The 14,095-nt window shown below is 33.8% G+C and overlaps 1 protein-coding gene across 8 annotated transcripts in view; it reads left to right on the top strand.

The window, feature by feature from the left end:
• The first annotated feature begins 932 nt into the window (after positions 1–932).
• LOC131074237 (tyrosine decarboxylase 2) overlaps positions 933–14,095 on the top strand; it is a 159,457-nt gene continuing 146,294 nt past the window's right edge. For 6 of the 8 annotated variants that reach the window (XR_009113039.2, XR_009113038.2, XM_058010819.2 and 3 more), the window contains exons 1-5: positions 934–1,020; positions 1,171–1,384; positions 1,478–1,550; positions 1,937–2,167; positions 7,281–7,444. Coding sequence is in view for 6 of the 8 variants with exons in the window: in XM_058010819.2 (XP_057866802.1) it covers positions 971–1,020; positions 1,171–1,384; positions 1,478–1,550; positions 1,937–2,167; positions 7,281–7,444 (732 nt within the window). In the remaining 2 variants the exon portion in view is untranslated. Of the gene's footprint in view, positions 1,021–1,170; positions 1,385–1,477; positions 1,551–1,936; positions 2,168–7,280; positions 7,445–14,095 lie in introns of all 8 variants that reach the window. The other 2 variants (XM_058010816.2, XM_058010817.2) reach the window with 2 other exon arrangements.

Genomic DNA, 14,095 nt, shown 5'->3' with positions numbered 1-14,095 from the left:
ATATGGTTGCTCTTAGATTTGTTAATTGTAGAAGAGCTCAATAGAGAATGGATAGTGGTTGTAGTAGAAATTACAATGCACATGAAAGAAATGGCAATGCAAATGAAAGAAATGTCAAGAAACACGTTAATATAATTTTCAGTTTACTGTAAACTAAATCATATCATACCATTCACATATTGGATGGGTTTGATGCCCATTATCCTCCTATCTCCACTTATCTTGCTTGATATGGTTGCTCTTAGATTTGTTAATTGCAGAAGAGCTCAATAGAGAATGGATAGTGGTTGTAGTAGAAATTACAATGCACAACTAAACAAATTACAATGCACATGAAAGAAATGGCAATGCAAATGAAAGAAATGACAGGAAACATGTTAATATAATTTTCAGTGTATTATAACGTTAATATAAGTTGCAGTGTACTATAAGCAGAAGTGTATTGATTGAAATACAAGAACATCAATGGAAAACCATAAACATGTAAACAACAAACTAAATCATATCATACCATTCACGTGTAGGATGAGTTTGATGTCCATTATCCTCCTATCTCCATTTATCTTGCTTGATATGGTGGTTCTTAGATTTGTTAATTGCATAAGAGCTCAATAGAAAATGGATAGTGGTTGTGGTATAAATTACAATGCACATGAAAGAAATGGCAATGCAAATGAAAGAAATGGCAAGGAAACACGTTAATATAATTTTTAGTGTACTGTAACGTTATTATAAGTTGCAGTGTACTATAAGTGTATTGATTGAAATACAGGGCCGCCGAACCCTATCCCTTAGGTAATAAATCGCTATAATTCAAGTCCAGAGGTGGTTCAACATATCGCTGTATAACTAATGTGAAGCTACCAATATCATGTACATACACTGACATGACATTTATGCATAATATATGCATTTTTCCTGTAAACGATAAATTGGCACTTCTGCACACACTACAGTGCAACCTATATTAATGTGTTCCCTGCCATTTTTCTTTTCATTGCACTCGTTTTCTACTCGAAGGTAATCGCCCATCTACTATCATTCATATCTTTCTTAGCCAATCTGTGATAAGTTCTATCACAGAATGTATGTGTTCATTCAACATATTTAGCCAAGTGCATTGGTCGGTTTGGTTAAATGAGTGTAATGCAATGGCGTTTTTAAATCTAGTCTGCAGATGAACAGCGAGGATTTATTACGAGGTGAAAAGATGAATGGGAATGGCTCAAGCAAGCACAAGGAAAGCAATGGAAAAAGTAACCAGAGTTATCTAAGGAAGCCATTGGATGTAGAGGAGTTTAGAAAGCATGCTCACGCAATGGTGGACTTCATTGCAGACTATTATCATAACATTGAAAACTTCCCAGTTCTCAGCCAAGTGCAGGCATGCATTATTATTATAGATCTATGTCTGAATGTTTTAAGTTCTCATATAGTTTTAATCTTTATTAACTGTGGGAATGAAACTTGCATGCAGCCTGATTACTTGAAATCTCTCATACCTGATTCTGCTCCGCAGCATCCAGAGTCATTTGAAAGTGTTCTTGCTGGTAAAATATAACTGTTATATTTATATTTAGAAAAATTTATGTAGATTATATTTTCATTTTATCAATTTTTTTTTGTTATTTTAAATAGGGCTGAGCGAAATCCTAACTAAATAAGAAAGGAAAGTTTATCAGATAAAGATCTTTGAAACTGCATTTTCAATTTTATACTTATTCTTTCTTTTTATTTTTCTTTCACGAATTCTTACTAACTTCTATAAAGACTTCTTACTAACTTCTATAAAGACTGCTGCCATTACAATTTATTCTCTAATATTCTAAAAAATTAAACAATTTGGATTGACCACCATATCTACCTGTGTAATACAAATAGAGATTGATAATGGATACATATGTATTAACTTTTCTTTCTGATTTAATTGTTGCAGATGTGAAAGAGAAGATAATGCCTGGATTGACACATTGGTACAGTCCGAATTTTTATGCATATTTTTGTTCAAGTGGGAGCACAGCATCTTTTCTTGGGGAAATGTTGAGCAGTGGGTTTGCAACGGTGGGTTTGAGCTGGATTACTTCACCTGCTGCAACAGAGCTTGAAACCATTGTACTTGATTGGCTTGCCAAAATGCTCAACTTACCCAAATCTTTTCTGTCTTCAGGTACAACACGTTTTCTTTAAATGATACTAGTTTTAAATTTTTTTAATAAAATATTTTCAATGTTCGTTTCTATTTCTTTTGATTTTGTTTTAAATTATTAAATACATTATTGTCATTTTAAAATCGGTATGAACTCTTGTATAGGCTTGTAAGTATATATCATATGAAAATTTTCTGTTTTAAGGGAATATAAATGGCTAATAAATATAAAAAATCTTTAATTTATTTTATTAATGTACATTTATTTTTTAAATTCATATTAATCTTATTAAAAATATTTTAAAAATTAAAAAAAAATTATATATATTTTAAAAATTAAAAAATAAAAATAATTATAATGATTAATATATATATTTAATTGTTCAATAGTAAATTGGTTTAAAGGTAGATGTAAAAAGTTGTAGGTAATGCATGGTTATTGAGACATTTTTAGTAGGTATCCCACGACTCTTTGAAATAACCACTTTTTACCCTTGTATGCATAATGGATCCCACAATATGCTAAGTTGCATATGAAGACAACAAAAAAATAATTACTCATACACTTCCCCTAATATATATTTTTATAATAAATATTATGAAATGATATATATTAATATTATAAATTAAAATACTATATTATGTTTACTTATAATGAATTTTAACCATTTACTAATAAATATTACATAAAAGATTATATAAAAATATAACAAGTTAATCTAAAATTGAACAAATGATCAAATAGTATAATGAAATTTTGCATAATTAGTAAAATGGCTAACTTTTTTTAATTGAAAAAATGAATAATAAACAATACCTTCCCAACGGCCGGAAGGTATTGTCTATTGCTTTCATTAGAAAAGCAAACTGATTAATAAATAAGGATCTATCTTAGCTTATTGTAACAAGCTTATTAATTCATTGATTAATTAACATACATGTTAATAAAGGGTGTATGTATATTGTTTATTTTGACTGACCAATTAAACAAAGGTAGTTGCCATCTTAGGTGTGAGAGTGGTTGGTGAAAGATAGTCAAAGATTCTTGCGAAGAAAGAATTGCATATTCTGCAATAAGAGAGCTATAAAAACAAAATGATAGTTCATCATGTAATGTACAATTTATGAGAATGAGTTTAGAACATGTAAGTGATCCTCGTAGAAATGAAACATTACACCTTATAAAAAAAACATCATAAAATCTTCCTTCCATTCGCATAAAGGGTAGAAGATAGCCGTTGCAATCCTTCCGGGGTGCCATTTACAAAATTTAAAATGTTTGCATAATTTTCGAATTGTGAAACCATTCAAAGTTAAAAGCTTCCCAAAAGTGAGGAATCTGCGAAAAGTAAAGAAAACGTTGTTTTATTGGGGTTTTGAAAGGTTCGCGAACTGCCCCGTTGTGCGACGCCCTGGAAGGATTAAAAAAGCATTCAAGCAAGAGCAACAAGCATACGAGCCGGTTCAACAGCTTCATGGATTGCAATGATTGTTGGGTATGAACATAATGGGAGGCGCTGAAGCTCTAGACTGCAATGGTTGTTGGGCTTGCTCGCAACAACTGGTTTGATGAGGCCCTGAAACTGTTTGGAGAGATGCAAATGGCAGGCATAAACTCTACCTCCACAAATTTTGCCAACTTCCTACCTGTGCGTGCCAGAATGGGAGCATTGGAGTGGCGTATGGATATCCATCAAAGCATAGCGGAAAGGATTTTTTCCATAGATTTTAGTTGCAGCTGCTTTGGTAGATATGTATGCAAAATGTGAAGCATATACAAGGCATGTGAAATGTTTGACATATTGTTTGGAAGGAATGCGGCTTCATGGAATGCAATGATCGGAGGATACATACGAAATGGATTTTGGAAACTTTCAAGCAAATGCAGAAGCACAGGTAGGCACGCGAACTGTTCGATATGATGTCTCAATGAGATGCAATCTCGTGGTGCACATTAGTGCAATAATCGCTTTACCTTGACATTGATTCATGGTGTTTTTCTTCAGATCTGATCTTTATTTATGTGGAGAAAACTAGATATAGCTGGATCAAAAAGGGATCGACAACAACAACTGACGATGCAGATGTTCCTTGCTGTCACTGTTGATGAAAATGCTTGGTTTATGGTTTATGCCTGTTTGTCCTGAACATGAAACCACAGAAAGGCCTTTCAATAGAAATACGAATATCGCTCAACAGAATCTAAGAAGGTGGTCCCGATATTTAATAAGGATGAATGGGGATTATTTGACGTTTATGAAAGCATGGATTGTGATGCTAGCATACCTATTTCTGGTGATAAAGATTGTTCCTCAAATAACATGAGTTTGGATAAGCCCAAAATTCCCAATAAAGCTACTCAAGCAAAACAAATGAGTGCATCTAAAAGCAGTCAATTGTGTTTGCAAATAAAGCAGTTGATGGATCCTTACCCTGAAGTAGTAATAGAAAAGGCAACACTCATGATGATTATTAAGGAAAAATTAATTGGGTGTGTCCAAGGTGCTTGTTACGACCTCAAGATATAGTAATTGTTGTGTTGATAATGTTTTTTCAAGTCAGCTTACTTGTGGTCTACTCGTGACTTCTACAAATAGTGTCCTAAGTGGAAATAAAGATATGACTGTTGTGCTATATGATAAACCTTTTGGTGCTATTTCTGATGGGTTTCGTGGTGTAAATCTCCACATTTGTTATTTAAAGGTTATCTTGAGGGGTGTGTATAGATGACTCCAAGACATTGGTGTTTCTTTTTCAAGGGTATTGTGCAGTCTTGCGCAACCTATTTTGGCATTGCTTTTCATCTTTTCAGGAAATGCAGCAACTAATTCTGAAGCAGTTATGAACAGAAAATCAGTTGCAAAATTGAAAGGCTATAAATGCTTTCAAATTTAATGTAATAGGGGTTTAGTTTTGGGTTCAATCTTGGTGGGAGTTCTTGACAGTTCTTGGCTGGGAGGAGATTGGGGTTCCTCGCATTGTACAGAAAGGAAAGAGTCTTTGAGTTCTTCAGTTTTGAGAAATGAATAAAGAATGATATGGTTGGTTTGTGAGCCAGGGTACATTTTCTTTATTCTGTGAATTCTTTTGATATCAAGTTTGCAATTATTTCTTTGATGAATTGTCTCTTCTTTGATTCCCATGTTTTCATTATGCATCTGGGATGAAATAATAGGTTGTTATTTGAGTTTTGAGTCATTTAGTTTTATACTATGTGAATGTATCTTTCTGATTTCAGATTGCATTCTGGTTATAAATCCCAGCGGTAGCTTTTATAATTCCATAACCTTACATGGGGAATAAATCTTGTGTTCATTCTTCTCTCTTTTCTGAGTTTTTAAATTTGTTTTCCGGTTTCTGTAAATATTTTAGCTGTCTTTTCTGCTTTCTAGTTAAAAGAACACCCCAAAAGCCTTAATCTTATCATACAAGGGAGCTGATCCTTTCATACACAGAGGAAGATCACTAACTCAATAGCGGTCTCTCCAACTATTGAGATGTTTGATATTGCCCATTGGATGAGTCAAAGCTGTTTTGCAGTGAAATATCATAGCAACAAATCCGTTTACCAACAGAAGCCAAAAGTTAAAACTATCTTGCATATTTATTCATAAAGGACAAGCGTGACATTCCCATTTTGGATGTACATGCAGGAAACTCTACTCTGGTTCAATTCAAGGAATTATTGAAACATAATTGTATGAAGGGCTAAGTTGAGGATAGGTGGATCAATGCTAATAGTCATTTGCCTCTATTTGCTAAGTTTAAGTTTGCCTTAGAAATTGGCTGCCATGTGAACTGAGGATGCATTTTACAGGCCTTTGGTTTAGAAGCTCTATGTGAAGGACACATCAAGAATTCGTCATGCTCTTGCCATTCTCTTTGACCAATATGCTCTTTATTCCCTTTATATAAAACCTTAGTTATCTAGAGATTTGTACCGTGACCTCTGCTACTTAATTGTCTGCTCTGGAAATGCATTCTCATCATACAAATCTATTCTGCTACCTAATTTTCTGCTCTGGAAATGCATTCGCATCATACAAATCTATTTAGGAAAGTCTCTAAATGTCAAGGCATTTTATATCAAGTTCCTTTGTGTCTATATGTTTTGTGGAAGGGTCCATTAACTCATAAAAATATGGGTCAAAGCCGATTGAGTTGAAACTATATTGTTGATTTTTTTTTTTAATTTTATTTTATGTCAGATATCTATTGTATCAACTCAGGCTAAGCTCTTATCATAGAAGTTGAAACAGGGAGATGGGATGGTAAAATCTAAGAGCAATACCAATGCTTGCTTTGCAAGAAGGAAAAATTGAGTATGAAAGGCATATGATACGGCATTATTACATGTATCATGTATGAGAAGATAAGGCAGTAGCCTACAATAGGGCATGAATATCTGAGTAAACTGCATAGCTTGTTGAGTTTGCCCGTTAAACAAGTGGCTCATTATATTAAGGATGTTCTGGAACAGTAGAAGATGAGTACAATTTCTTAGAGATCCGAAAAAGCTTGTGTAATTGTTTTGTATTTTTCCCATAGATCCTATATGGTCTCCATATTCACATTTATTAAAAGAAATGATTGCACACAGTAGAGAGACACGACACTAGTACAAAGCCTGGTTTGACTTTTGAATTGGTTGTAGTGACCAGGATGATAGTGCTACACTTATACAGTCTTTTGTGATGAAACATTCAATTTCATGCTACAATTTTCAATAAAGCTCAAGAAACTTAAAAACTGAAAATTTTGACTAGAAAATGTGACCTCTAGAAACCAAGTCAAATGGAATTTTCGGCATATAGATTGAGACATTTGATATACCTATGAATTGGATCCTTATTATTCGCCAAAGTGGCCTCTACATTCCTCTTGTTTTATTTGTGTGACTGTTCTATCCATAAATATCTAATTATACCTATTTCAAAATTTTAATGGATGCTATACTGCATATAAATTCTCAACGAAGATTAAAACATTTAATGAATGTATTTAAACATCAAAGCTGCTATTCAACATATTGATTGTGCTGTTGTAGATGGAAGACCTTTTTTTACTTGAATCTTTATTTTTAATTAATTGAGCCCTTCATGCATTCATTCTAAATACGAATTACATTTTACAGGTAAAGGGGGTGGTGTTATTCAAGGCTCAGCAAGTGAAGCAGTATTGGTATCATTATTAGCTGCCCGAGACAAAGTTCTAAAGAAAATTGGTGCAGAATCTCTTAGCAAGCTTGTCGTATATGTATCTGATCAAACACACTCCTCAATTGAAAAAGCTTGTAGAGTGAGAACTTAAAATCCTGTTGAGATCATAGTTTATAAGTAAATCTTTAGTACTAATGGATGAATACTTATTTCAGTAACATCTGAATAATTGATGAAGATAAGTTACATTGCATTTTTTTAATATATAGGAGAAACATATTTGACAATAATTCGAGCAGATATGAACAGTACACTTCTATTGTCATGGCGACAACAATTTTAGAAACCTTTTTACTATGTACTGAATAACCATGTCTAGAAGTTATGAGAGATGTCAAAGGCCCAAAGAAGCACATTGAATAACAACTTGTAGCTTCAAATTTCAACATAGAACCCATAGGGTTTGAGTTCAGTTGGCAAGAAGGATGCAGTCACAAAGTTTTTGGCATAGTTTGTTTCTTGCAGGGTGCAGTTAAGAGCACAGTTTGATCGCAAGCAACTTTGGCAAAATGGATTCACTTCCTTATGGCCTTGCAGTTAAACACAACAAACAATGTTATAAGAACAGAATAGTATAGATGGATCCAAGTGAGTGTGACACAAAAAGAACACTCGTTTCCAAAGAGGACCTGTTAAAATGCCTTTTGAATAATTAAATTAATATCCTATCACCATTTTTCAATCCAAACATGGACATAATTAAACATACCCAAACCATATGCATATGCTATAATGATCTCATCTTTTATAACTTGTACTAATTTATTTCTTCTTTAGTTTATTTTGGATATTGCATAAGCCATTTTTTGTGAGGGGTACTTAATCCATTGAACATATACATGATGACATATGTTTATGGGGAAAGTTGAACATAGTCTGCTCGTGTGAATTGCAAAGTGAGTTAAGCAACTAGACCACAAACCCTTGGTCATTTGGACTATTTCTGCCAATGGTTTAAATGTTGTCATATCTATGTTACTTAAATGCGTTTTAGCATTTTTGTAACATTTTAGGAACTTATGTTTAGTTGTGGCAAGCAGTCTTGACCAAGTAGATAATTGTTGCCAATGCAACCATATTGCTATCTCAGACATTCAGAAGCACATGAACGATATTGGAGGGATAAGGGGATGCAAAACTTGCATGCAGATGTGTGGATGTAAAGGGCTTTGGCATTGAGTTGTGGATCCTTAGAATCTTAGCTTTGACTGTTGCAGTTAACACAAGACTCGGTTTGGTGATTGGAATCTATAGATCAAGAAATTGAAAATCATCAAAACAATAGCAATTAGGACATTCACAAAACCTAAAGCTGCTATGAAAGCAATTCTAAATCCAATCAATGAAGACATAAAGACAAGATATTCAAATCAAATGAAATCAAAGCAAACTGACGCAGATATCTCCTTCATGTGGCTCCATTGTTCTTCTTTCACCTTCAAATTTGATGTGGATCTCACCTACAAGTGCAAAATGCAAGAGGAATCAATCACATTTTCGAGTAACCTTATGCTGCGAATTTCATCTCTCAACAACTTGCTTTCCACACAAAACCTAAAGCTGCTATGAAAGCAATCCTAAATCCAATCAATGAAGACATAAAGACAAGATATTCAAATCAAATGAAATCGAAGCAAACCAACGCAGATATCTCCTTCATGTGGCTCCATTGTTCTTCTTTCACCTTCAAATTTGATGTGGATCTCACCTACAAGTGCAAAATGCAAGTGGAAAACAAGTTGTTGAGAGATGAAATTCATAGCATAAGGTTACTCGAAAATGTGACTGATTCTTCCCTTTCATTGAAGAAAATCATCCAATTTATAGACAAATTGGAGAGAGGACAAGATTAGCATGAAGAGATTTGAAAGGAAATTCAAATCAAGAATGGCAAAATTATGGCAAATGTATGACAATTTCTATGCAAGGTGTATGACAAATTATGACAAATTATGGCAAATTATGACAAGTTGCTATTCTCGTGACAAAAGGGAAGAGAGAAAATAGCCTCCATGATTGCAACAAATGGAAGCATAAACATAGGAGAAAACGAGGGAATGAAATTAGGGGAAATATTAGAAAATTTAAAGAAAATAGGAGAAATAGAAATTAGAAATTAGGAGAATTTAGCAAATTAGAAAATTGAGGAAAAAGATGAAATTAAAAATTAGGTGAATTAATTAATAGGTTTTCATCCATTAATTAATTCATGAAAGAGACCTAGGACTAAATAAATAGATTTATTTAACCCACAAACAAGAAGAAAATGATTAAATGAACAAATCATAAAACCCTAGAAATAAGAGGACAAGGAATTAGGTCAAGACAACAAGAAATTAATGTAGGTTCGATCATGATTCTAATTGACAAAGGACCAATGTTGATAAATGATTGAGATTGGTTGACAAAAATCAATGACAAATTGACCAAGATTGACAAGGAGATCAAATTGATAGGCGCCAATTGACGAGGAACAATGACTAATTGATCCAAATTGACATGATTGAAAAGGACAAGGATCGATGACGAATTGATCGCAAAATGACAAGATTGACAAGGACAAGGATCGATGACGAATCGATCGCAAAATGACAAGGCTGACAAGGACAAGGATCGATGACGAATCGATCGCAAAATGATGAGATTGACAAGTTGATAATCGCAAATGATTACTAACAAGCTAAAGATGATTGAAAGATTGACAAGAGGACAAAACCCTAATTCTATCATCGATTAGGATTGACGATGTCCAAAATGATGATAAATGAGCACGCACCATGATGCGACAGGATAAGATCGACCAAAGTCATGACTGAAGATTGCTATCAACAAGACCTAATTCGAAAGCGATAAAAATGAGGAATGCAGAAGAAGGACTCGATGCTCGCAAATGATAAAGACCAAGTGCGCAACATAGAAGAAATGTTAATGCGACGCAAGAACCCTAAAATAAGGCAATGCGCAAATGTTAAAGTATGACTCCACAAGCGTTGACCATTTTTAGACGTCTACAAAATCCATTAACAAAAAGCTGGAGTGCATGCAAGAGGGTAGTTATTACTTATCCAAATTATGAATCTGGAGAACAATATCTGGCGTACAACCTACAATAGTGTAGCAAAACAGAATAGCAAACTCAAAAAGAGATGTATGCAGTTCCAAAAATTACTCCATTTTCTTCCAAATCCAAAGTTATACATTTTAGTAGAATTCCAAGAGTCACCACATCCCTTTGGAATTAAAAATAAACAGATTTACAACAATAAAATCAAAACTCTCAAAAACACGTGTATTTTTACTACCCTAACTTGGTGGGGTCATAACTTGCAACTCAATGGTTGAAATTTGGACTTCTTTACACAGAAAGATCTCCAACGTCTCTAGTTTCAATTCCTAAAATATGATGCCTTTAGCTATTTAATTCAAAGGAATTATGACAGTTTCGAGACCAAATTCCATTTCGAAGGCCTCCGAAAATACGATTTACTAAAATGTAGAAAATACTGAAAAGTTCAATTTTCGATATTTCCATCTTTGCTTGTGCCAACGCCACTCAAGTGATTTTGGATTGCTACCATATCAGGCAACCTTATGGTAAGGCTTCACCATACAACCATCTTTGAGGATTTCACATGCTTTCTAGATTTCAAGTAGTTTGACTTGGCCTATGTGTACATCTCTATGGTTTAGTATAGAGGATTTGTCAAAAATAAACATAGAGAAAATCTCATTGTCCACATCAAGAAAGTACCATTCATAATTTGCTTAGTAGGTGGGCTTCTTGAATTTTGGTGACATGCAGTGTAATGTCCCCTTCTAGGTTTGCTATAAATGAAACCCTACATTCACAATTACATTAAAGTAGGGTAAGAGAAAAGACTTCCAAATAATTATTTCTTCATCGTGCCCTTAAATATAAACCCTGCAATCACCACATGGAGAACACAAGTGCATATATATATATATATTGTTAGAGTTACTAAATATATCTTTTACATTACTATTTATTATCAAGCATAGTGTATATATATATTGTTAGAGTTACTAAATATATCTCTTACAATACTATTTATTATCAAGCATAGTGTATATATATATATATATATATATTGTTAGAGTTACTAAATATATCTCTTACATTACTATTTATTATCAAGCATAGTGTAAGCATAGAGGTGGGAACATGATAGGATTGGCCAAGTTAACCCATACTAAGGCCAAGAGCGGGACTTTGACCCTCTTGGCCTGGTGACAGGACTTTGACATCCACACATTTTATACTACTTAGTGGGTACTTGTCTTGCTTCCCTATTCATGCCTCATCCCTTATAGTGAATAGCTCATCAAGGTAGGAATGGCATGGAGATCATAGTGGGGTCCTTAGTTTGTCCAATCTAAGCCCAAGGGCGGGACTTTGATCCTCTTGATCTTGGTGGTAGAACTTTGGCATCCACACAAGGTGTACTACTTAGATGGCAACCTTATACCCTCTCACCTGCCTCTTTACCTTCCATCCATGAAGAGATTCAACATTTGCTTGCGTTTAAAATGTATTAGAGAGGGATTGTTCTAAATACATATTAGTATTATGTCACTATCAAGCATGCTGCAATAATAATGTCAAAATTCTAATAGCCATAGTATTTAGAATACCAAGTATTATTTCATAATAAATGACTATTGGATTGATTATGTGTAAACAACATAAACTAAATACTCGTTATTGTAAATGCAGATTATTATTATTTGTTGAATGTGAAGAATGCCTGTTCTTTAAATATAAACAGCATTAATACCACATACCAGTTAATTGTCCAAGTGTTTAAGCCTTACTGTCTGCTTCTGTTATGCAAACCTCTTGACTTTCTCGTTCCTATTGCTGAGATCTTCAAACTTCCTTGAATAAATCCCCCTTCTGACTTAATGATCCCTTTCTTTTCTTTTTTGTTCAATTCTTGCAATCAGGATATTGTCTCTGCTCTCTCTTTTAAGTGTCTGCAACCACTAAGGCCACAGGTAATTCACTCAATATAGAGCAGATCCACCATTCCATAAAATAAGAGATATCCTTCTCCTTCAATGCCAGTTCGAACCCCTTTTGTATCCCTTCCTTGGATTGGAGAGACACGATCTTTCCTTGGGACACAACTGCTTGTATGGGAGGCATTGTTCGACCATTGCCTTTTTCATTACTAATGACTTGTTTTGGATTTGTTTGTTTAACTAACCCCAATCACTTCTTAATAAATTTAACACCAATCATATCATTTCATGATGAGTGTTGTTTGTCTCTTGATTAGAATAGATAGAATGAAGAATGGTAATTATCAACGGATATCACAAAGCAATATATAAATTGCCATCCTTACGATATGGTTATCAATGATGACTATCTCTTGTCTTTAGCGATAGTAATCGTTGTCTCTGAATTCATGACGATCTTCATCATTAACCGATATTGTCACTGAACAAGATAAGATTATTACACTATCTTCTTATTGATGCTTGGTGATTATATTCATCTTTAGATTAGCCTTCCTTCATATTGATTATCAATATAGAATAGGTGATTTTCTTTGTTTGTTTGAACGTGGTCATATCTGGAATACACATTGCTGCATCTTGAACTCTTAACAGATTATTGCTGTCATTATCAACTCTTGTTATCCATTGAAATCTCAGATTAGTATATTATCTTTAGATCATTCTTAAATCTGTAATCGTCCTTATCCTTATGCATCGATAGTATGTCTGATCAAGGCTCAATATCTCATCTTCATATATGCTTGGTAGATGGATGCTTATTTGATATTTACGTCGATACTATTAATTGCTGATTGTGATCATATACTTTGATGTTTGTTAATACATCGATACCAAGTTTATTGGATCGATATGTCTCCCATTATCCCTATCGTCTTTCTCTTGTATGATAGATATCATGGAGTGATGTAAGTTTTACTTATTAACTCAGTTAATTATATGCCCTTATATTCTTTGATTATGAGGAGGACATGTTGAACCTCTTGTCTTCATTGCATTGGCTATTAAAACTTTATAAAGAAAATACAAGGAGCTTTCTCATGGATATGTCATATTTGTCTACTTGCTTTGATCGAGTGACAAGGTGGGGAAATGACATGTAGCAATACTAAGGGACTTAACACTCCAGCCTCCCTCTTTGAATTTCTAATCTCTAGAAAAAAATTGCCATTCCTTTATTTGATTCTCTCAAGTACTTAGTCTTGTGTTGCTTCAAAATATCCCAGACAATCATCAAAATTAAAGGTTTAGCTTCATTGACATTTAAATTGCAGTCTCAAATTGCTTTTTACAAAATACAATCCATGATAAATTTTGCTCATTATAACAATGTGTTGAAGATTGTGTAAACTATGCTTGTAGTTCTTAAAATTGATATCCAATTGATTCTCTGTGTGTGGCTGCATTTGCACATAGAAACAAGCATGAGATAGGTAGATGATGGTTGATAAGTGGCATATTTGGCTATGGCATGTCCGTTGACAACCATCTATACATTGTAGTAGAATAGAAGAGCATATCAAATTTTATCACCTTGAACTCATTTATGTGCATGCCCTAGGTGGTTAAAGTTCACGAATGTTGCATGGGATTGTGTGGTCAACATTGAGGGGTCAAAGGATCAATGATGGGCTAAGTAGGTGGTTGAAAGAAATGTCATAGTGTGTAAAATAGCCTCTGAGGGTGG

The sequence above is a fragment of the Cryptomeria japonica genome, chromosome 8 (assembly GCF_030272615.1).
Source record: "Cryptomeria japonica chromosome 8, Sugi_1.0, whole genome shotgun sequence".
NCBI lineage: Eukaryota > Viridiplantae > Streptophyta > Pinopsida > Cupressales > Cupressaceae > Cryptomeria > Cryptomeria japonica.
The sequence above is the reverse complement of the archived record's forward strand: the minus strand, read 5'-3'. Positions and strand labels throughout refer to the sequence as shown.